This window comes from Cydia pomonella, chromosome 17 (assembly GCF_033807575.1).
Source record: "Cydia pomonella isolate Wapato2018A chromosome 17, ilCydPomo1, whole genome shotgun sequence".
Lineage (NCBI taxonomy): Eukaryota > Metazoa > Arthropoda > Insecta > Lepidoptera > Tortricidae > Cydia > Cydia pomonella.
In genome coordinates, this window is record NC_084719.1 from 7,955,824 (window position 1) to 7,978,981 (window position 23,158).

At 38.1% G+C, this 23,158-nt stretch overlaps 3 protein-coding genes across 5 annotated transcripts in view; 1 reads left to right on the forward strand and 2 right to left on the reverse strand.

Moving 5' to 3' along the window:
* Positions 1-25: 25 nt before the first annotated feature.
* LOC133526883 (metaxin-1) lies at positions 26-9,332 on the forward strand. 2 transcript variants are annotated; one of them, XM_061863719.1, is made up of 6 exons: positions 26-218; positions 309-455; positions 570-839; positions 3,081-3,315; positions 4,437-4,591; positions 7,851-9,332. In XM_061863719.1, exons 1-6 carry the CDS (start codon positions 141-143, stop codon positions 7,968-7,970), a joined length of 1,005 nt encoding a protein of 334 aa, XP_061719703.1. In that variant the 5' UTR covers positions 26-140; the 3' UTR covers positions 7,971-9,332. The 2 variants fall into 2 exon arrangements, with proteins under 2 accessions (XP_061719703.1, XP_061719704.1); XM_061863720.1 differs by lacking the exon at positions 7,851-9,332 and adding an exon at positions 5,410-6,901.
* Positions 9,333-10,552: 1,220 nt separating this feature from the next.
* Positions 10,553-23,158, reverse strand: part of LOC133526881 (myotubularin-related protein 10-B) — a 33,748-nt gene continuing 21,142 nt past the window's right edge. The window contains exons 8-14 of one of the 2 annotated variants that reach the window (XM_061863716.1): positions 22,796-22,925; positions 18,008-18,143; positions 17,255-17,489; positions 16,749-16,869; positions 16,140-16,312; positions 15,027-15,185; positions 10,553-14,596 (exon numbers count right to left, since the gene is read on the reverse strand). In XM_061863716.1, the coding sequence (XP_061719700.1) occupies positions 14,534-14,596; positions 15,027-15,185; positions 16,140-16,312; positions 16,749-16,869; positions 17,255-17,489; positions 18,008-18,143; positions 22,796-22,925 (1,017 nt within the window). In that variant the 3' untranslated portion in view covers positions 10,553-14,533. The other variant, XM_061863717.1, reaches the window with a different exon arrangement.
* On the reverse strand, positions 20,776-22,631 carry LOC133526882 (lipase 1-like). The gene has a single exon (XM_061863718.1). The coding sequence runs from the start codon at positions 22,108-22,110 to the stop codon at positions 20,884-20,886; it is 1,227 nt and encodes a 408-aa protein (XP_061719702.1). The 5' UTR covers positions 22,111-22,631; the 3' UTR covers positions 20,776-20,883.

Here is a 23,158-nt window from a genome sequence, read left to right on the forward strand (position 1 = left end):
TTCAATAGTCTTTTATGTCTATGAATAGTCTATATGTAATCGAGAATTCTATGGCAGTAGTGGCAGTACAAAAAAAAGTTTATTGAATGTTAGCAAAATTTCCAAAAAATAGTTTTTGAATAGATTATTTACAGAAAATAATGGCAAGTATAGAATTGGATATATGGAGAGGGGAATGGGGTCTGGCTTCGATTGATTCAGAATGTCTTAAAGTTTTAGTAAGTATTCTTCACAATAATTTTATAATATAACCTCCGTCTCGCGAATACCGGTGTATGTGTAATATTTTAATTTCTCTTCACCCACAGACCTATATGAAATTTATTGGAGTGCCAGTAAAAGTGCGGGAATCAAACAATCCATTTTTCACACCCAAAGGCAGGCTTCCAGTCATGCGCGATGGGCGCACCGTCCTTACTAATTTTGAAGAAGTTGTTGATCATTTAAAGACCTTGGTAAGTGACGGAGCTTCTTTAAAGTGCTATACTTAATATGAATAACCATATATTTTGAACTGAACTTCAAATAGTTAATAGGTAAGACAGTTTTATTGATCAATATTTCATCAGCATTACAGCACAGATGTCCACTTAAACACCAAGCAAGCAGCCGAAGCCAGTGCCTTTACCCAGTACCTGAGTGAGAAACTCTACCCTGCATACCAGTTTGCGTGGTGGGTGGATGAGAAGAACTATGCAGATTTGACTCGGCCCACATATGCTAAGGCTTTGAGAATTCCCTTCAACTTTTACTATCCCTCCAGATACCAAACAGCAGCTAAAGAGATGATTGATGCTCTTTATGGAGAGCATACAGACCTTAGAGAAATAGAAAAAACGGTAAGTTTAATTTCAGTATGTTCATCAAATCTGATTTCTTGACTTGGATATAGTTCTTCAAACGAAAACCAACAACCACACTAAGTCTCAATTCACATTTTTACTTTGTTTTGATACTATGGTTCAATTTTTTTTGTAGGGTTAGTTCTCATTTGCTAAACTAGATCCAATTTGAAAACTAGTAATAAACAGGCCAGATGACTAGATTAAAATTCAAATTTATTTATTTGCATGAACACGGTACAAGAAATCGTATTCAACCTGCATGCAAATAGTACATGCAAGTACAACATGCAATGTGCTGCTGAGAGCATTGCTTACTTACTAAATACTTATTATACCTAATTATATTTATCCAAGTACTCCTTAATATTATAATACTTTTCTTGCAACCAATTTGTCAATGTAATTTTAAATGATTCATTTTATAATTTAAATTAAATTAGAAAATGAATATCAGGTAAATTGTTACATAGGGTTATGCACATGTTATAGCAGTTTTTCTTATAATTGTAACAGCAACAAGGAGGATGATGTACTAGAATACTAGATTTTTGTATTGTGCCCTCGTGTGTTCCGTACTTGTCTCACAATGGTATATAAAATAGTTAGGGTTCTCCTTAACAAATAGGCAGGCTTCCTTTATATGTTGACACGGGAGTGGCAATATTTTAAATTACCTGAACAGTGGCCTTCCATAAACTAAAGCTCGGATACACCTTTTTTGTAATATAAAGGCTCACTCTATATCTATGGAATTTCCCCAAAGAACTTAACCATAGCCTAGCACTGATGATACATATCCATGATATGGCAACATCACCACTTCTAATGACTGTTTGCCTCAGTTGTTTTAGAGCAAAGACAAACTTGTTCAACTTCTTACAAATATGGTCTTCTTACAAATTTAAATGCTTGTCAATATTAAATCCTAATAAAAATGTACAATAGGGATGATGAAACATTTTGAATTTTATAACGAAATCTAGTAAAATAGATAGCAAATGAGCAATTTATCACAATAATGTGGTTATTAAAATAATATATGGAAATGATAAAAAAATTTAGGACCTGAAAGTTTCAAAATTAAAGGTTTTATTTTTATTTCCAAAAAGGAATAAAATAAGGGTACCATTCGATTCCTTACATTTTATCCAAAAAAATATTGTATCGCAAATATATACATAAACGCAATATTTCACCGACAAAATCACAATTTTAATGTTTTTCATATTTCAAGATGGGCTCTCAGTGACCGTGACGTCATGTTTGCTTATCATTTTGTTGGGAGCGTTTCGCGAGTGAAGTACAACTGTCGGACTTTGACTATCATTTCTGACTTTTGTATTGCTTTAATGCAATGAGCCCCATATAGACATTTGATTCTAAAAACGAACCTGAACGATTGATACCATTCATAAAAAAAATTCATCTAGCCTATTGTCTACTAACTCTATTTTGGTGTTATCATATTTAATGTCTAAAGCTAATGGCTTTTCAGCATATTAATTTCATTGCTTTTGTCTTATCTATGTTGATTTGCAATTTACATATTTCTTTTGTAACTAGGCAATGTCTGTTAAGGTTTTGTTTACATTAGCCTCAAGAAGATTTTTGTTTCCTTTTATTACTAGGGTAGTATAATCGGCAAATATAATACAGTCCGGCCTAATACAGCTAGGAAAGTCGTTAATTGCAATTAAAAACAGTAAAGGGCCGAGGATACTACCTTGAGGAACTCCAGTACCTTTTACCAAGAATGTAGACCGAAACCTTTTGGTAACTTTTTATTTTTACAAATAACTCTATCCGTTTCTGTACACTGCAATCTCTCCTCTAAATAGCTTTTGATCCATTCATTAGCGTTCGCTCTTATGCGTACAACGTAATTTATTCAGGAGAATTGAATGGTCAATAAAATCGAAAGCTTTATTTAAATCAATAAAGCATCTAGCATGCTGAGAGGTAAATTTGTGTGAAAGAGGAAGTTGCTTGTATTTGAGTTACAAAATCAATAGATTCAACCAATTTCACTGGCTAGAACAATTGTATTTTGTGGTGACACTTTACAAACCATATTGTTATCTCAAAGTCAAACAACAATATTATGAAACCCTATAAACAAAATAAAAACGAATAAGTGAATAAGTGTTATGGCTATTTAAACCCTGTTCAATTCACACCTGATGAACTCTATGGCCAAGTCTGAATTTTCACTTAAATTTGACTTAACAATTCCAGATATACAGTGAAGCAGAAAAGTGCCTTAAAACCCTGTCAGACAGGCTCGGAGAGAGTGAATATTTCTTTGGTAACCGGCCCTCCTCATTTGATGCCACTGTGTTTGCTTACCTCGCTCCTCTAGTCAAGGCTCCCTTCCCTAATGCAACGCTGGCTAACCATGTTAAAGGCATTGCTAACCTCACGAGGTTTGTTGCGAGGATTAATCAGAAGAACTTTAGACAGGTCACTGATGGTAAGTGGTAATTAAGGGAATCTCATCTATGACTAGGGCAAATTTGCAATAGATTAGCAGCCTTTACATATGCATCAAGACAATTCTCAAAAACTTTTATAGACATGGTGAATCAGCTCAATCAGATATGTGAGCGTGGGTTGTTAGATTTGATTATCCGTTAACCACTGACATAAGTTGGTATGTCATCATTATGATATTTCATTAAAGTTCAAAAGCTAAAGTAAAATAATTAAAATAAACTCATGAGATAAAGATACTTTCAGGGACAAAAAATTACAGTACCGACATACTCGTATGTTGCTACTTCACTGCACTAGTGCACGATAATTAGCGCATTACGTAACTATATCGAAAATTTAAAGGGCAAATGTACCGTAAAACGTTGTACGATACATGTGCGAATAGGTAGTTCGCAACTTATGTTGATTTAAAATACTCCCTTCGGTCGTGTTTTAATTTGTCGCCACTCGTTGCAAATTTTCTGTTTTTCGCACTTTTACAGTACATATGGTGCTACTTTCCTGCACTAGTGCGGGTATAAGCACTTTCCGTGCGTGCCTATGTCAGAAATTTAAAGGGCCACATGTACTGTAAAACGTTTTACAATGCACTTGCGAATAGGTAATTCGCAACTCGTGTCGATTTAAACTCTCCTTTCGGTCGTGTTTTGATTTATCGCCACCTGCGAATTTCCTACTTTCCGCACTTGTATCGTAAATAACTGTCTATGTGAAGTCTATTTGGTATTCGTCAAATTACCAAATGTTCACGAAAGTAGTGTTTTAAATACCGACTCTCTTTAGGTTGTGCTAAGTGCTAACTTGCTAAGTTAGGAAATAGGCGGGTCCACACAGAGCGAGCCAGCGAGCACGTACGCGCGAGGCAATTTCCTCACGCACAAACCGGCCAGTGTAGACGTGCCTCGGCCGAGGCGGCGCGCTCGGGCGATGAAAGCGCACGTGGCTGGTTTGTGCGTGAGGAAATTGCCTCGCGCGGATGCTCGCTCTGTGTGAGCCGGCTAATCATGTGTATTTTATACTATAAATTACAACTTAGAATTCTACTCAAATTTATCTTCACACTGAATATACAGGTTATAATATTAAATTAATTTTCAGAATACAACAGACAAAACGCAAAGCAGCAGTCAACAGGCACGCAGTCCGACCGCGAGGCAGCCAACTTCCCGCACCAGACCCGCAACAAGCTGCTTGCGGCGCTGTTCGCCGCCATCGCCATGACGGGCTACGCCGTGGCCAATGGCATGTTCCAGGTAGGTCATCTATGTATACAAGCTATTTACTTACCATACCAGAGAGATGTAAATTAGTAAAGAGCAGTGCCAGATTAAAAAATGTTATAGCCTAAACATTTTTAGATCATAGCGAGTGAGGTAGTCCGGTCGTTCCATCAATCAAATCTTGATTGAAATTATTTTAGTGCCCGCTAGGCATAGGCATATAGCCTGTTCTTGATTTGCTTCATGGGTGAGTGACAGTATGAAAACTGTGCGTATGAAGGCAAAAAGCTATAATGCAAACATAATAGATAACAAGCGGTGGTGGCCGAGTGGATATGACGTCCGACTTTCAATCCGGAGGTCGCGGGTTCAAATCCTGGCTCGTACCAATGAGTTTTTCGGAACTTATGTACGAAATATCATTTGATATTTACCACTAGCTTTTCGGTAAAGGAAAACATCGTGAGGAAACCTGCATACATCTGCGAAGAAATTCAAAGGTGTATGTGAAGTCCCCAATCCGCAATGGGCTAGCGTGGGGACTATAGCCCGAGCCCTCACGCACATGAGAGGAGGCCTGTGCCCAGCAGTGGGACGTATATAGGCTGAATTATTATTATTATTATTAATAGATAACAGCGGTTAATGCTCTTTATTAAATTACTTTTTAGCCAATACTAACAAAATGTTATCTAGTTGTTGTAAAAGTTGTTTCTTGGCTTTCAATAGTGTGTTCGCATGAATATTACTTCTCACTTTGCTCGCTTGCTTAAAAATATACACAACTGAGTTGTATTCTTATTCATTCTCATGTATCTAACACAAGGCTAAATTGGCTGTTTTTTGTTCAGGATCTGAAAGATTTCGAACACTCCCAAGACTACAGCGAGATGTTTGAGAATGACGAAGACGACAACTGACGCGCGTGGGAGCGCTAGCGCCGCCCGCGCTGGCCCGCTCCCGGCTCCCGGCTCCGGCCCGCTGCTAACTTGTATATTACTATATACCCCGGCAAGATAACTTTGTCAGTAAACAAAGGCGCGGGAAAATACTCTGGCTCACCCACTTTGTCAGTAGAAAAAGCCGTTAAATTTAAAAAAGTAGGCGCGAATAGTTGACTTCCCATAAAAAAATTGAATTTCGCGCCTTTTTCTACTGACAAAGTGAGTGTGTCAGAGTATAGCTTAAGTGATCAAATTTACCGCCTCTTCCTACTTACAAAGCTGGCTTGGTAGGATATAAGTTAAAAACTTAACAAGTGCTCTTCGTTCAATTAAAAAGTCCGTGCGAGTTAGCTGTACGCCCAAAAAAGAGGGTTAAATGGGTAAAAGAAGACATTTTTTTTTCTTCATGCAAAAATTGAAACCCACTGGCAACTCAAGGGCACAGAAGACACGTGCCGTGCCTTTGTATGCTATTGGGGATATTATTATAATAAGTATTTCTTTAGTTACGAACTTTCTTGTTATTTCTACGGACTAAAAGCACTTCTTAAGTTTTTGAGCTATCTAATAGTCTCGATTTTATTTCGTCAACGATTCTGCAAAGCAATAATTGAGATAATGGGTTATATGATGTGATGATACTGATGATTATTAAAATGGATCTTTATGTTAAAAGTCAAATGGGTAATGGAAGTCAAGTCACTTTAGTTCCTATAATCATTTGTTTTATTCTAAATTATCGTGTAATTAATTAAAAATTTAACATTGATTTTAATGGAGGTGACATTACAGTGCATATTTTTATTTTGTTGTTTAAAGCTGTGTCTTGCTTGGATCAAAAATATTTTAATGGTGACATATCTAACAATGCATTTATAATAGTTATAGTGCTGTGTTATGGTACATGCCTCAATTATTTAACTGACATTTTATTATACCGTTGAAATTATGGTTCACGTTTGATGTGTATTTTTTAATATATTTAAATGCATATTCTCATACATCTAAAGTACAATGAATGTTGTGACCACGATCGAGTGGTCGGTAGTACAATCACAATTTGTTTTTTTATTAACGGGTATATTTGACCATAAATTAGTCATTTAGTACCTAGACTTTAAAATATATTCATTACAAAATGGTGGTACACTTTTCTTTCAATGTGTCTTGGTTTGTAATTTAAAGTTACAAACCAATTAGTGTTTCTGCAATTTTCATACCTCACTACAATTTTATTGCATTGACTTTTAGCACATTCATTCCCTGATTGAGGCATGTATTACGTATGAATTGAGTGCTTTGTGTAGACAAAACTTTAGATATTGTAATTTGAATGATAATTATATTGTTGGTTGTTAACTTATTTGATAACGCATGAATAAAGTACATGCTCTGTTGACTTGGTGTTTGTATTCGCCCTTTAAACATCTGAATAACACGCATAAATCATTGCTTTCCAATTTGAACCAACCTACACTCCATAAATAGAAGAAAATTACTTTGCAATCGCAATAAATCTATACAACAAAATCTACTTAGATTCAGAGAGTATCGTATCTATGTTCTATTGGCCATTAAACAAAATATCCAAATTTGCCAGTGAAATTCCAACTAAAGCCTGACCAGTAATATATGATCACGCGCCATATTGCGGAATTTCATTGGAACTAAACATGAGAATAACAGCGCCCTCTTGACAATGATCATATATTTCTGGTCGGGCTTTATAAGTGTAAATAAAAAAAACAGTAGAGTTTGCTTTGTTTGAAAATTATATGCTATTATTAACGACTCTCCATTACTAATGCGGTGCTGAGAGCGACGTAAGCGCCAACCGCCATAAGGTACCTTTACCTATGGAACGTTACATATGATATGATGAAAAGTTGTTAGATAGATGCTCTCATCGATGTACAGAATAAACCAACCTACTTAGTTATACTCTGGGTTCATATATTCATATGCTCCAGCCGCCCAGAGGTATATAAAAGGGTCTTTCAAGGTCCATTCTAATTTGAATCTTAATTTTGACAAATCAAAATTGCATTTGTGCTGGAAAGTTCTACTGGAAAGTTTTGATGTCTGGGCGGCTAAAGGTTTTTAAATATAATAGCATTTTTCATGTTACGTTTTTATTTGGTGACCGCGAGCCTTTCATGTTTCATCTAGTGTAAATGCCAGAGCACACCGGCTGCGTGTGCGTAGCGTGTGTTTGTTGGAGCCGTGCACGCACACGTCACGCAAGTGATGTGGCGTGTCTCATAAGGATCTGTATACATAGTACAACACGCATGTTTACGCACACGCATCCGGTATGCACAGGCCTTAAGTGATCTGTATTGTGGCAGCGACTCGCGGGCTGGAGCTGGCGGCGCACGCGGCTGCTGCACCGCGCGCGTGTGCTCAAGAAGCGGCTCGATAAAGCGCAACTGAAGCCCAGAACCATCGATGATGTGAAACCACCGTAAATTAGACTAAGCAAGCTCTCTGTCCCCATATAACAGTGCCAGTAACAAGTGCTGCACACTGTCCCACACTGAATTATGTTAAGCTCTAACGTCTACTACGAATTGATGGTTTTCATATGTTATGTCACAGAATAAATAATAGGACTACCGTACAGAAATAGTACATTACGATACAAGTGCGATAGGAAATTCGAAACGAGCGGCGATAAATTAAAACACGACCGAAGGGAGTGTTTTAAATCGTCACGAGTTGCGAATTACCTATTCGCACATGTATCGTACAATGTTTTACAGTACATATGGCCCTTTAAATGCTTTACACAGTTACGTGATATACTAATTTTCGCACTAGTGCGGTAAAGTAGCACCATATGTACTGTAAATGACACTTACAAAACTGAAGTTTGACAACGGTGCAGGGACGAATCATGCTGTCCCTTTCTTATGTATGGCACTATTCATTTCGGCTATTTAGGGTTGTCAAAATTCAAGTCATTATCTTATCTGTGGTCGTGCACGCAAAAGGACGTCACGTTGTGCCAACCCTAATAATTGCTCGGAGCAATGCCGAGTCGTACGGAGCCGAGAACGGCCGAAAGGAGGAGTGTCGCCCAGTGGGGTGGCATAACCAGTTATGAGCATGAATGTGAAGCTGGGGCAAAAGGTTTGTAATGTTTCACGTTCATTAGGAGTAGGACTATTGTTTCGTAGTAGACGTGTCTCCTTTTAAGAATCGAAGTCGTTTATAAAATGTTAATAAAAACTCGTAGAATATGACGATTAGTGTTGTTGACTAAAGTTATACGAAGATATTAGGTAGACAACTTTACTTATATTGATTCTGAATGAACTTTGAATAGTTTTTGCAGAATATGCGGACTTAGAGCCGATCTGATCTGGATCTGTTTAGCAGTAGGTATTGAAAATATTATAAAGCTATAATTTAGGAATTTAAAAATTCTAGACAAGGTAACAGCCACAGGTATAGGAAAAGAAAACAAGTAAAATCATACAATATCTCTTTATTTCCATCTCCAATCGCGTAAGGTACCCTCGAGCGCAGTACGCCTTACAATTTGCACTGGGAGGAACTGTCGACCGCGGCCGACCACGAAATGGCACCGTTTCACCATGGCGGGCAGACATGCGCAACAAGAGTATCTTCATCACAACTTTACCGTTTATGCCGACATTACAAATTGGTCCTTCCAAAAACTTGTGTAGAGTATCGAATATCATCTAAACATCTTCACACTTCACACACTTACGACAGGGACGCAGCAATACGTAGAGTAAGAAAGTGAGATGTAGATAGGTGTACAGTCAGCGTCAAATACTTTGTAGCAGTCAAAGTGGCCAAATAGTTCGGTACACCATACTAAATATAAATATATGGTGTACCGAACTATTTGGCTACTTTGGTTGCTACAAAGTATTTGACGCTGACTGTACCGTGTCTAATGTATTTAAGGCCCTGACGTCAGTTACTTAACTAAGTAAGGTGTGTGAAGCGCTTAAGCACATAAAAATATCTTTAAAACCAGTTGAATAATTCAAAGTTTGGGCACTTTAGGCTCTATTTAAGGAGGGTTCAAATCAAACCTTTGCGGTAGACGACAATAAAGTATTTTCTTTTTACCTCGTTAAACTAAACACCAATAAGACGTAAGAGTTTAGAAGTGCAATGAAAATATTCGATACTGACTACATCATTATTATAATCACATCTTTCGTACTGTGTACAATAACTGCTGTTATACACACTTTCCAATGATTATTGATATTGTTTTTATTAAATAACAGACGATAGAATTATTAATTACATCAATATTTTACGTAAAACTTACTATGCTACAAAATATACAATTATACACTCAGATAACAAGTCAACAAGCTATTTTCTATGTTAATTCTATTTCTAACTTGGCGGTTAGAAACCCTGGACCACAAAATGTACTTTTTTCGAAGTCCGTATCTTAATTTGTACGTGTACATCGATTTTTTCGAACGTAAATCAATCTGAAAGGAAAATACAACGCGATCTTGACGTGTCTCTTTATTGAAAAATAAGTCACAGCCAATATGTAACAATTATATAGCTTAGTGTAAACTCCATATAACGTCACTCGATATAACGATCCATTCTTTATAACGTCGACATTCGTTGGCCATAATTGATTTGCAGTAAATTTAATTTCTCTCTATATAATGAAAACTAAATTGTCAAAAAACGCTCGGGCCCTTGAGTAGAGTTACACTATGTTCATTTACATTATTTTGGTTACATAAGTAATAGCTTGAAGGATTTAACAACTGGAGTCGCCTTTAAGAGCTTACCCCTCTGTCGAAAACCTCGGCCAATGGTAATATGTATCGTATGGACTGACGTTTATCTGACATGGCTATTTGTACGTAACGTACATACATTTGAAGTGCCCCTCCTCCGCAAAAATCGGCAGACTGTTTTGTACGGAAAATTACAGACAGAAGGCGTCTCCAGTTGTTAAATCCTCCAAGAGTAATAATTACTATTTATTTTAGAGCGTTTTTAAATAAAAAGACGAGGTCAAGAAGAGAGTGTACCTACTTGGTGTTTTCTAATGCCTAAAATAACGAGGAATAGCAAACACAGGAACATTATAAATCAAAGTGTAAGAAGGAAATTAAATGGAATTATAGTCAATTTCAGTGCAAATATAGCCAAGTTAGACTCGAGGAGCGATCGCTGAAACCATTGCATGGTTTCGTTAAGTCAAAGACAATCCTACGGTCAAGGCAAAACGGGCTATAACCGCGAAAATCGAACTTCGCAATCGCAAATTGCGGGCATCTTTCTCTTTTACTCCTGTTAAGACTTAATTAGAGTGACAGAGAAAGATGGCCGAAAATTGCGAACTTCGGTGTTCACGGTAGGCTCTCAGATAAAATCGTTCTTATAAAGAACATTACAGCGGGAACCTTATACAGCGGGGTTGCGAAATGTATCGCATTTTTTAAGATATATTTCATAATATGTATGCTACTTTTAAGGTACTTAATTTATCTATGGTACAATCGTTTTTTTTTCAATATTCAGCGCCATCTATTGAACGGAAATTAAGTCATTTGGAAAATGAACGGAACGGGGTCCTGCTGAGTTAGTGACGCCATCTGGCAAAAAGCTGAATATTGGAGGAACGCGACTTTGTATAGATGTTGTTGGACTTCTTGTTTAATAAGTCCATGATGCTATCCTATTTTCTACCTGATATATCTATAAGCCCGTGGCTCCCACGCTCGATCCTAGAGGAAGTCATCATCAGTCCAAGAGCTGCCATTATTACTATAGTAAATAATATATTATATAATACATAAGTAAATTTTGTTGACATGGGAGGGAAGGTGGTATCTCAAAACTTGAAATTGTTATTTGTCTAACAAGGGGGCAAAGTTGTTGTTTAACCGCTCGTGCTAATATTGATACCCGAGCAAGCGAAAGATTCCAAGATTGAACCAGGTACGTAGGCGTTACTTTTCTAAACATGTGGATAAAATGCAACTTTCTCATCAGTTTTTGAACAATCAAGAGAACCTTTACGAGCTGGTGTGGTGAAAATGAATATTTCAATTCAATTTTTATTTATAATACTGCTATTTTAGCTTAGCAGGGCAGTATGGTAGCTACTAAGGAGTGCTCCCGGTACCAGAACCGGGAATTCCCGGTTCTCGTCATACAAACTCAGTACGGGGAGCATTCCCTAGTAGCTACGTCACCTTTTGTCATTTATCGAGTCAAAATGGAATTCTCAACCGACCATATTATGAATTTATGATCAAGTCGGTCTCCATCAAATAAAACCGTTATGATATTTTCAATGGTATAGTAATAAATTATTTGTGTATAGTAAGTCTAAGTAGATAACTACGAATCCGCAGCAATTTCGGCCGAATTTCACCTTCCTATACAAGTATCGTCGTGAATCGTAATGAAACTTTGCACATACAATGACATGTGGTATATCTATGCCTGTAATTAGTTTATATAGGTCCAGTTTATGAACCAAACGAAATAGAGCAAACACAAGTTTTGTATGAAAAACTTCAATTCGCTGTATTTTTTAACTATGGTATCTGACGCTACATAAACTAATTACAGGCATAGATATACCTTATCCTATTGTAAGTACAAAGTTTCAGAACAATCTAGCTAGTCGTATTAAAATGAGAGCGTAACTACATTTGTATGGAGAACCGAGCTTGTTCGGACACTTAAACCTGATTGTTACTTTTTTTATGAAAATGTTTAAAAAGGCTTCTGAGAATATTGTTAGTAAATAAACAAAAATATGTGTGAAATGCGTATTTTTTACGGATAACTTTAGACGAAAACTTCCAAGTAGTTTTATACAGAAAATAAGAATACTAAAGAAATATTGGTTTAGGTACAGAAAACAAACCTTTATAATTTAAAATTCTTCATATCGTCGAGAAACACACGGTAGCTGCCGTATTCACAACGAAAGTGTACATTACTTTATGATTATTTTGGTTTCCACAAATAGGTTACAATACAATACATTTTAATGGTAACAAATATATTAAAATGAAATATCCGAGACTAATGAAATAATTGTACGTATTTTTTAAAGATTATTTTCTTATAACTCTTCGACGCTAATTTTCTCTAATAATTGTACACATGCTTTCAAAAATAGTGATAAAAGCCTTGACCGAATCTTGCAAATTTAAGCCGTAAAGGCCAAATAACACTAATTCATGTGTGAATTAAATAATTATTTAATTTGATTTTTTTAAATGTAAATAAAGCATTTACTTAACTCAGGTCCGATGGAACCCAAAATTAAAACACTATTAGTAAGGTGTATTGGAATAACGTCGAAAACGGGGCATTTTGAAAATCACTAATATTTATACACATTATGAAACAAAATCCCCCGCTTGTCTGTCTGTATGTTCGCGATAAAACTCAAAAACTACTAAACGGATTTTCATGCGGTTTTCTTCTATCAATTATCTATCTATTCTTGAGGAAGGTTTAGGTCTGTGGTGGGCAAAGTACGACCCGCAGGATTTTATCTGTTCCGCCGCTGGTCGTATGAAATAATGAATATATGGCATTGGCCCACGATAATCGCAAATCAACATTTTTGCTGCAATTTTGGCCCTCTTAATTGTTTTAAACAGGGGGGCCACCCATGAAGATAGTTTGCCAACTACTGGTTTAGGTGTATAATTAGTTAAGGTATACCCATGCGAAGCCGGCGCGGGTCGTATCTACTAAATCAGAAGCACTATTACTTTGGAAACAGGCATCTGCATCGCTTAACAAGGTTTACTTAGTAGCTTTAACAGGAAATGCTTCTATACTCTGTCAAGCCATTTTCATCAGTAGAAAAAAGTGGCAAATTTCAAAAATGTAGGCGCGAAGTGTTATCGTTTCATTTTCAAAATTTTAACCGGCTGTGGTTATTTTCAAAATGACCTCATTTTCGAAGTTATACCAATACACTTTTTTGTTTTTTTCTTGTAGCGCTAAAATAGTATGCATAATAACGACCGAAATACTTAGAAGCCACTTTTGGCTTTATTTAAATACACTCAATAAGTCTCTTTTATTATGTATCTATCTTTAAATAAAAAAAAATAATGGCTACACAATTTACCATTTCACAATTATAAAAATATCACTATTTTGTTCAATGGAATATTATAATAGGTATAATCAAATCATAGCTTAAGATAACTTAAAAAAATAATTCACACTCGCTATATTTATAGAAACTATACCTAAGAACATTATTTGTTAGAATTTGCTCTGTACCGATATGACAGTTTCACTAATTTACATTTATTAATATTATAACTCTAAGACTATATACACTCCTTGCTTTAATTATGTACGTCATTGCTAAATAAAAAAATAAACATATATTTCGTTAAATTATATTTATATTCTGCAAAAAAATTGTAATAAAATTGTTTTTATAAAAACATACTGCTTGTTCAATAAAAGCATATTTGATTGTAGTTCTGCAGAAAGGAACTAACTTAAACCTTACTCATTAATTCGTTATGTAGCTTTGTGTATTGAAAAAAAAAATTGTTGTTATTTACATAACTACGATAAATTTTATATGTTTGCAACATGCAATTTTTTGGAGCCGCTTCTCGATGACAAAATATAAAAAATACTAAATGAAATGGCGCCTTTTATACATACTAAGTATATACTGGAAAATGTTTTCTATAATTCTACGTTATGGGTAAACGTCATTTTACTGTTTAGTTTTCAACAAGTAATATACCATTAATAACGATACGGACGAAGTGCCACAACATGAGTAACATGACACAAGTTTTAGGCACAATTTTGGCACTTTGACCGAATCAATATAAATAACCTTACGCACATTCTGTTAAGGTTCAAAACCAGTAGCCAACATAAAAGACATTACGTTGAATAAGTTCATATTGCATAATGACATTCTCTATCTTTCGCGTATTTATTCCGCAATCGTGGAAATGTATACATAAAGCACATTTTCTAGTAACAATTTGGGGAATTAGTCTGGGGCATTCAGAAGAGACTGGGAGTCCAGGAGCTGTGAGGCGTCGATGAGGCTCACCTGTTTAATATAACAATGTTGTTAGCAATGTTTGGATTTGTTGGCATCATTTCTTTTATATTTTATAGGATACAGAATAAAGTTGAATAAACTGGTAATTGTCAGTCATTAAAAGACACGTTGCATGCTTGAAGTACTCTAATGCAGTTCGTCTTACAAATATAAAAACAATTGGAATAAGGTATTGAATGTATCAATAGGTACTATCAGTAGGCTTAGCACGAGTGCACCGCGACAAGTCTACTGATTCTAGTAGAACCACAATTTTTATTTTGTTTGTTTAAAATAGTTTAGTGTCGTGGGTAGCAACATACGGTTATTAGGAGTCCAAAAGTAACGTCCCAGGTAAACACTATGTGAACCAGAATCCTATCAAATTGCCAGGAGTAATTGCAAGAGTACCAGGAGGCCAGAAGTAACAAGTAGTTACCTGCATGCAGTCGAGTGTGCTACGCGAATTGCCGCGCGCCACGCTGAAGGGAAAGAAACGCGAGACGGCGGCGGGCCGTGTAGGCTCGTCCCAGTCGCCGTTGGACTGCCGGTTGCTCATTATCGACAGGGAAGACAGCTTCTCGTTTAGTCGTTGTATCTGTAAACATTTGATCTGTTATAATTAAATTCGCACGGTCTTCAAAAAGTCACTATAAGCTCAGTTTTACTAAACTGCCAATCCACGTTCCGAATCTACTATGGTCTTTTCTGACAAAACAAATTATTTTAGCCCTCCTTCCTTATAATCCTTGTGGGGATAAAATAGTAAAAAATCGACCAGTTTCTTGCTAGTGAAGTTATCTGCGCCTCTTCAAATGGCGGACTGGTCGGATTTAAGTCATATTATAGCCCCTGTCCAGTCCAATTTAGTTAAGAATTGAGCTGAAAGGCCTTGTTATCCAGTTGATAAACATTTCGGTAGAACCTAGTGTTGTAAGTGGCGTATTACGCAAGGCCTAACTCGGTAAAAGAAACAAGTGCGCACTTACCTCGCTAAGAACAGAATAATTGAACACGTGGCCGGCGTGCGGCGCGTCCAATGGTAGAGGCCAGAGCTCGTAGCACTGCGACCAGAGTTCCATGCTACAGCTATGTAGCACACACTCGTGGCACTCATCTCGCCGAAAACAGAATAGTTGAACACGTGGTACTACACGGGGCCGGCGTGCGGCGCGTCCAATGGTAGAGGCCAGAGCTCGTAGCACTGCGACCAGAGTTCCATGCTACAGCTATGTAGCACACACTCGTGGCACTCATCTCGCCGAAAACAGAATAGTTGAACACGTGGTACTACACGGGGCCGGCGTGCGGCGCGTCCAATGGTAGAGGCCAGAGCTCGTAGCACTGCGACCAGAGTTCCATGCTACAGCTATGTAGCACACACTCGTGGCACTCATCTCGCCGAAAACAGAATAGTTGAACACGTGGTACTTACTGCACGGGGCCGGAGTACGACGCATCAAATGGTAGAGGCCAGCGCTCGTAGCACTGTGTCCAGAGTTCCATGCTACAGCAGAGCTAGAGACGTAGCACACACACTCGTAGCACTCACCTCGCCGAGAACAGAATAGTTGAACACGTGGTACTGCACGGGGCCGGCGTACGGCGCGTCCAAAGGAAGCAGCCAACGTTCGTAGCACTGTGACCACAGTTCCATGCCGGCTACCGACGTGCAAGGTTCTAGTCGCTGTAGCTCCAACGGTTTACCGGGCATTGATGTGGTTGCTGAAACAAAAAATACACATTCAAGTCTCATTAATAACCAAATTTATTGCTGATGATTGACTATATTTAAATTTAAGGCCGTGGTCGACGTCAGCAGACAGTATGACGAGTGGGCGTTCATAAAATTCGATTGAGTGTATGAATGCTTGCTGCCCCGCTATCTGTGAAACTCAATGGTAATGTATAATAGTAGTGTCGTCATTGTCTACGTAAAACCATATTTTACAAGTTCTATATGAATGCATTTTAACCTTTTGAACGCCACGCCTATCGTACGCGGCGCGTAATCGTGAACCTTGCTGGTATGCATGAAGGTTGATATTGGGCATTAGCCGCGTGCGTCGTATGACGTCTTTGGCGGTCAAAAGGTTAACTCAAGACAAAAGATTAAGCCAGTTTTACTACTTTTTTGTAATACAAGCTTCAGGGGACTCACATATCCTTTGTTTTGGCGTCATCACTGGTTTATCGGACATGTAGAGAGGATTGTAGAACAACGCTTTGTCCTTCTCGGAGAACTGCTCGCCCCAATCCCAAACTGGCCTTTGGACGAAATTCTGAAATAAACGAGAATATTTAGAAATTTAAACGCACTAGCAACTATTGTAAAGCAATGTCGGTGAATAACGATCTTCAGATGGACATTTTTAAAGATATACAAAATTCAGTCTATTGGCTATTTTGCTCCCGTCTGCTCAATCCAATTGTAATTTTAGTACTAAACAATAGGTATAATATTCAAACAGGTCAAGGGTGACAAAAGCCTTTTAGAAGTCGGTGGACAAACAAAACCCGCATGATGCTGGTAAGAAGACATCGCAGCCATCCTTCTTTTAAGAGTGGTTCTTATCTTGAAGTTATAAAGTTATTTATACCTTAATGGGAAGTCGTGAAGAGGCGTATTACCTGCTGTTGGACAGCTAAATCGGCTTGAAAGGGTACCTTGGCAACGGCGAGTTCGCGGTCCCTCGGACAGTTGAATAGGAACGTGTCGAAGAGGTGGTTGTGCGCGCAGTCCCACAGCGTGGTGAGGTACGTCTCCGAGAACTGGAACTTGTCCGGGAACTGCTGCAGCAGCTGCCACGTGCAGTCCAGGAAGAGCAGGAAGACCGGTGCTGTCTGGGCGGCGGTTGTGTCTTTGGAGTCTTTGGGGTTCCCGGGCCGGGGCAGGCCGAACCTGAGAAAAGATTTGCTGTTTAATAGAAAATAGGAAATATTGATTTGTGACAAAACTGAAATTATCAGTATACTTCCAACGAAACTGGAACTTGTCAAAATTAATAAAATTTGTCCAGGATCCCCTAAATCGGATCCTGATGTGATCTGCTGTGAAATTACCAACTAACATCGAAAAATAAGATAAGATAAGTTTTGATGATTAAAAGGTAAAAGAAGATGTGTCTACGCCTGACTTACTTACCAGCGATGACCGGTTTGATCTTAAGAGTAGTAAAAATGTAACTTGATGTAACTTTCTTAAAATAGGGTTCTGGCCGTTTTGGTGGTGCAATAGATCACATTTGATTCTATAGTGTCTGGCGAGAGTGTTGAAGTGCATATACACGTTGCAGAACGAGTGTCCCAGCGCCAACCATTCCTTCTGTATGAGCGACTGGAAGCAGACATGGTACGGAAGTGTGGGTCTAGCAGCGTCAGGCACAATACACTGCAGTAGTCCACGTTTGGTGAACATACCTGTCGCAGAACGGGTGCCCTAGCGCCACCCATTCTTTCTGTATGAGCGACTGGAAGCCCGATATAGTTCGGAAGTGTGGGTCCAGAAGCAACTGCGTTAGGCACGACACCACCGCACAATAGTCGACGCCATCACCTGGATAAAAAATATAACATTGGTAAAGTACATTTATCATTCTTAGAAACAAGTACTCACGATCCAAGAACGCATATCATTTGTTTGTAATTTAAAGAATTCAACCATTTCTGTCATTAATTCAGTTCAAAAACACCAACATAACATAGCTTTTAATAGAGGAACGGGGATGATTTGATTTCATCGCGCACGCCGAGTGCACGCTTATTTCATTGATACAAAACAATTAAGGTAGGCAGGTATTGACCAACCGTATGTAATTAATTAGCTCTTCAAGTGGAATATGTCGTTTTTGAGTTATTAGAATTTTGATTTTATTTCAATTAATTAAAATTGAAAACGAAATGACATAATCAGTCGGGAGTCGACGGCCTACCACTCCAAGTGTGTAGTGTAGTAACTACAATACTTTACTAACAGTAACGTAGCACATGCACATTTTTAACATTTCAATTACTTTGGTTGATCGCGTCAATGTCTGTGTTTTTAGTTGTGTTGTTCAATTAGTGTCAGTAGACATGTTTTGCGGCACGCTCAAATGTTTACTACTTTTCGTATTTATAGTCGAGTCCCAACCGCAGTCTAACATCTTAGTACGCGCGATAGCGAACATAACGTCGCTCGCTAGCAATATAAGGATTTCGCATATGATGCCGAAAAACACGAAGTGACGACCGACGAGAGATACATACTGACGGTGTGCAGAATACCGCCTGGGTGCAAATGCACCAAGAAAACCCCACTGCTGCTGATGCACGGCCTTCTTCTTGCGTCCGAGTGCTTCGTAGTCTCAGGAACGAATGCTCCCGCGTTCGTACTAGCTCGAGACTACTACGACGTATGGGCCGGCAATGTACGCATCACTCCCGCAGACACGTGATGTTAGACCCCGATAGAGACTTGAAGTTTTCAGTCAACGAAACGGTAGGTATTTTATGATATTTCGGGCATGGTTGACTACGTTCTGACAGTGACAGTCTCGAAAAAGCTGATCTACATAGGCTTTTCGCAAGGAAGCAGCGATTTCTTCATCATGATCTCTGAGAAACCAGAATATGCAGAGAAAATAAGTCTACATCGATCTGGCTCCAGCATCAGTTGTATTTCAAAAGGCCCTAGAAGTGGGTGTGGGAGACTTTCTCTCGAGGTCAACTGACTCAATTTATCTTGAACACATTGTGCCAAATTAATTTATTAACAGAGTCAGTTTGTGATGTAGGTTTGTCTACGATAGATTCGTCTCATTCAGACTCAGACAGAAGAATATTTGAGCGCGAGCCATCCAGACATCAATTTAAAACCTGGTATGATATAGTCGGACCGCTTGTAGCAGTCCGACTGCTTCAAGCGGTATGTCTATGGCGTGCCTTACAATTTCTCGGGATTTCATGTATTTTACTTATAGTGTGAATAATAAACGCGGAATGGTAATGGAATATGTACAGGGATATTGCCGATATTTTGAGTATGATAAAAAAATCTGACAAAATTAAAAAAAGGGTTTAATATTAAAACACATTTTCCAACTGTCAAATGAACATTCTTTGTACGAATTATTCCACTTAAACTTATAAAACTTAAGTCTAACCACTGATGTCGTTGAATTATAACTTAATAAACGTCTCACTAACACTAGGGCACAACTGTTATCTTGCAGCTTCATACAATAGTCGTACCTGCACAAACCATAAAAAGGTCAAATACGGCGTTCTCTGAACAAAAGATTTCATTTGGCAGAATTAATATTTGTGCTTATTCAAGAAGTGGAGTCACCCAGAGTGTTGATGGCAACGGCGACGTCTGAGGTTAATAATTGTTTAAGTTTAGGTTCTAAGTCATGTTTGGTATCATTTTCAACTAAATCAAAGGTGTAGACGTAGATTTCATCTAAATCGGTTCAGCGGTGATTGATTCCCCATACAAAACCTGCACCTCCCTTTTCACACCCTTAAGGAATGATTTTTGAGATAAAAACTATGACGGGATTATTCCGTATCCTCAATAATGATTACCATAATTTTTTTAAATTATTAAATATTATAGGACATTATTACACAAATTGACTAAGTCCCACAGTAAGCTCAATAAGACTTGTGTTGAGGGTACTTAGACAACGATATATAATATAATATATAAATATTTATAAATACTTAAACCCATTAGTAATTACCAAGCTACTACTAGGTATAGGAAAAACAGTTTCATATGCAGGGCAGGCATGAGTTTAAATAAAGTTTCTACAAATTGTGATATCGACATATATAATGATAGCATAGCAGTAATAAAAAATAAATTAATTAGACACTTCATGGGTGACAATAATTCTGGCGCAGGACAAGGCTCGGTGCATTGTTGAATATGTACTCACAGGATTTAACTACTTTTTCTTTTTTTAATTTTTTTTTTGTAAAAATGAATCATATATATATATATATATATATATATATATATAGATCTGTTCTTATGCTGTAGGAACTGTATGTGTAAATTAAGATGGGCAAAAACTTTCTATAATTTATTGTATTTTTATAAGTGAGAACCTGTAATTGGCTCTGTAATTCTATTGGAAGTTCTAGATATATATAGCGCTGTTGGTTTTCCATATACTAAAATAAAATAAAATAAAATATAGAAAACACCCATGACTCAGGAACAAATATCCATGCTCATCACACGAATAAATGCCCTTACCAGGATTTGAACCCGGAACCATCAGCTTCGTAGGCAGGGTCACTACCCACTAGGCCAAACCGGTCGTCAATTTATTTAAATACTTTTTCATCCTAACATAAATCATGTCTTTCCAATATCGACTGAACGCCATATCGAAATGGTTCCATAAGGGGTCCTCCACTGTCACATACTCCAGCAGGTTAGGCAGCTGTCTCGCGAGCCAGTCCATGTCTATTGTATCCACGAGATGGTCGGACTTGCCGTGGAACACCACAGCCGGCATAGTCACCTTACCCAAGTCATATTCGGGTGGTTCACGACTCCCGTAAGCCTTCAAATTGTTTGTAGCTCCGTAGTTGAATTTAATGAACCTGCTTTCATTCATAGCCTGACCGTATCTGGCCAGGTTATGTATAGACGTACCGGATGGCTCGTAATCAACTATTCGTTTTAAAATTTCTGCGGTAATAGAGTCTGAATGTGGGGAATCTAATATATATAATCCTACATCACAAACTAACTCTATCAGTATCTTCATTCGGCATAACCTGTTTAAGGTGATTTGGGCAGGAAGACCGCGGGAGAAAACCTCCCAAATACCCGTAGCTTCCAAAGCATTTTGAAAAGATTTTATAGATACCACTGCCGTTCTGTAAAGTTCAGATTTCGTGTGATATTGTGTCGTAGAAGGTGCCAAACCAATGTAGAGACTAATTTTTTTAGCATATTCCGGTTTCTCGGAGTTCATGATGAAGAAAGTGGTGCTGCCTTGTGAATAGCCGATGTAGATCAGTTTTTTAGAGTCCGTCGCATCTAGAACATAGTCAACTATGGCCGGAATGTCGTAAAAACCCATTTCGTCGACTGAAAACTTCCAAAACTTGAAGTCTCTGTCGGGGTCTAGAGTCACGTGTCTGCGGGAGTGATGGTTGCCGCGTACATTGCCGGCCCATACGTCGTAGCAGTCTCGAGCTAGTACGAATGCGGGAGCATTCTGTCCGGACACTATGAAGCATTCAGACGATAGGAGAAGGCCGTGCATTAACAGAATTGGGAGTTTCTTGGAACATATACTCTCGGGCGGTATTCTGAACACGGTCAGTATGTATCCATCGTCGGTCGTTACTTCGTGTTTCTCAGCTTTATATCCGTATTCAGAGGCGATGTGGATGAAGTCCTTATCATTGCTAGCGAGTGAAGTTATGTTCGCTAGCGAGCGTAAAAGGTTCGAGTCCGCTTGGGACTGTACTACAAATATGAAAAGCACTAAGCCGTTGAACGCGGTCCACGACATTATGGATACTGATACTAATCGAACGACACAACAAAAAACTAGTCACGCGTTAAAAAATAATTGAATAATGTATATGTAAACAATACTACTTCCTGTTAAATTACAAACGTAATTATTCATGCAACAAAACACTGTAAAATCAACTTGTTTACCTTGAAAATTAGTATGTTCATCCTAGATTTATTTGAATTTAGAGAAGAAATGTCCAAAGACTCAAGAGTCATAGCGCTAATTGATATTAATTTATTTTACATTGTTGATCAGAGATATGTAAAAACCCTAATTTATTCAATAAATCGTAATATGTGTAAATCATGTTACATTAATTACTTGAAACTAGTACCACCATTGAGAATTTGAAAAACCTACATCTTCATAAAATGCGTAAGGCGAAAAAACATTTAAATTATTTGTTCGGCCACTTTTGACTAGTATTCACTCTCTCTGTAAAATAATATATGTTCCACTAATACGCAGTTACTAGCGCGGACCAGACGCACGCTCGCGGCAGCGAAGCAGGCGCCGCCAGCGATGGTTGGATGCCTGTCGCGTGCGTCCAGTCCGAGGCCTAAGAGTGTTGCTGTTAGTCTACAACAGTGAGGATCGTGGCGTTGTATTTACTAGCCTCTGATCCCGCTCAATATGAAACGCACTAAACCATAGACAAAAGAAAAAGAAGACTTACCCTCCTGCAGCACGACGGTGACGTTGTCGGCGAGGTGCTTGGCCGCCGAGTCCGCGAACGCCACGCAGCTGCCGACATGACGCAGCCACCGGCTCGCCTCCATGAGGGAGTAATATTGTGAATCTTGTACCTGTGTAGAGACATTCAATAAGGATGAAAAGAGAATATTATAGTAAGCTGTTGGTTTTCCGAATAACATAAAATAAAATATCAAGGTCTTTGTAACATAACTCGCTAAGGGGCATATTTCACCGCGACAGCGCCACCAGCCAGGTGTGAGTAGATAACTTTTGTATAGGAGTTCTAGGAATGCACAGCAAAAGAGACACCCAAAATCCGCCTAGCGACGTTAGTGTACAGAAC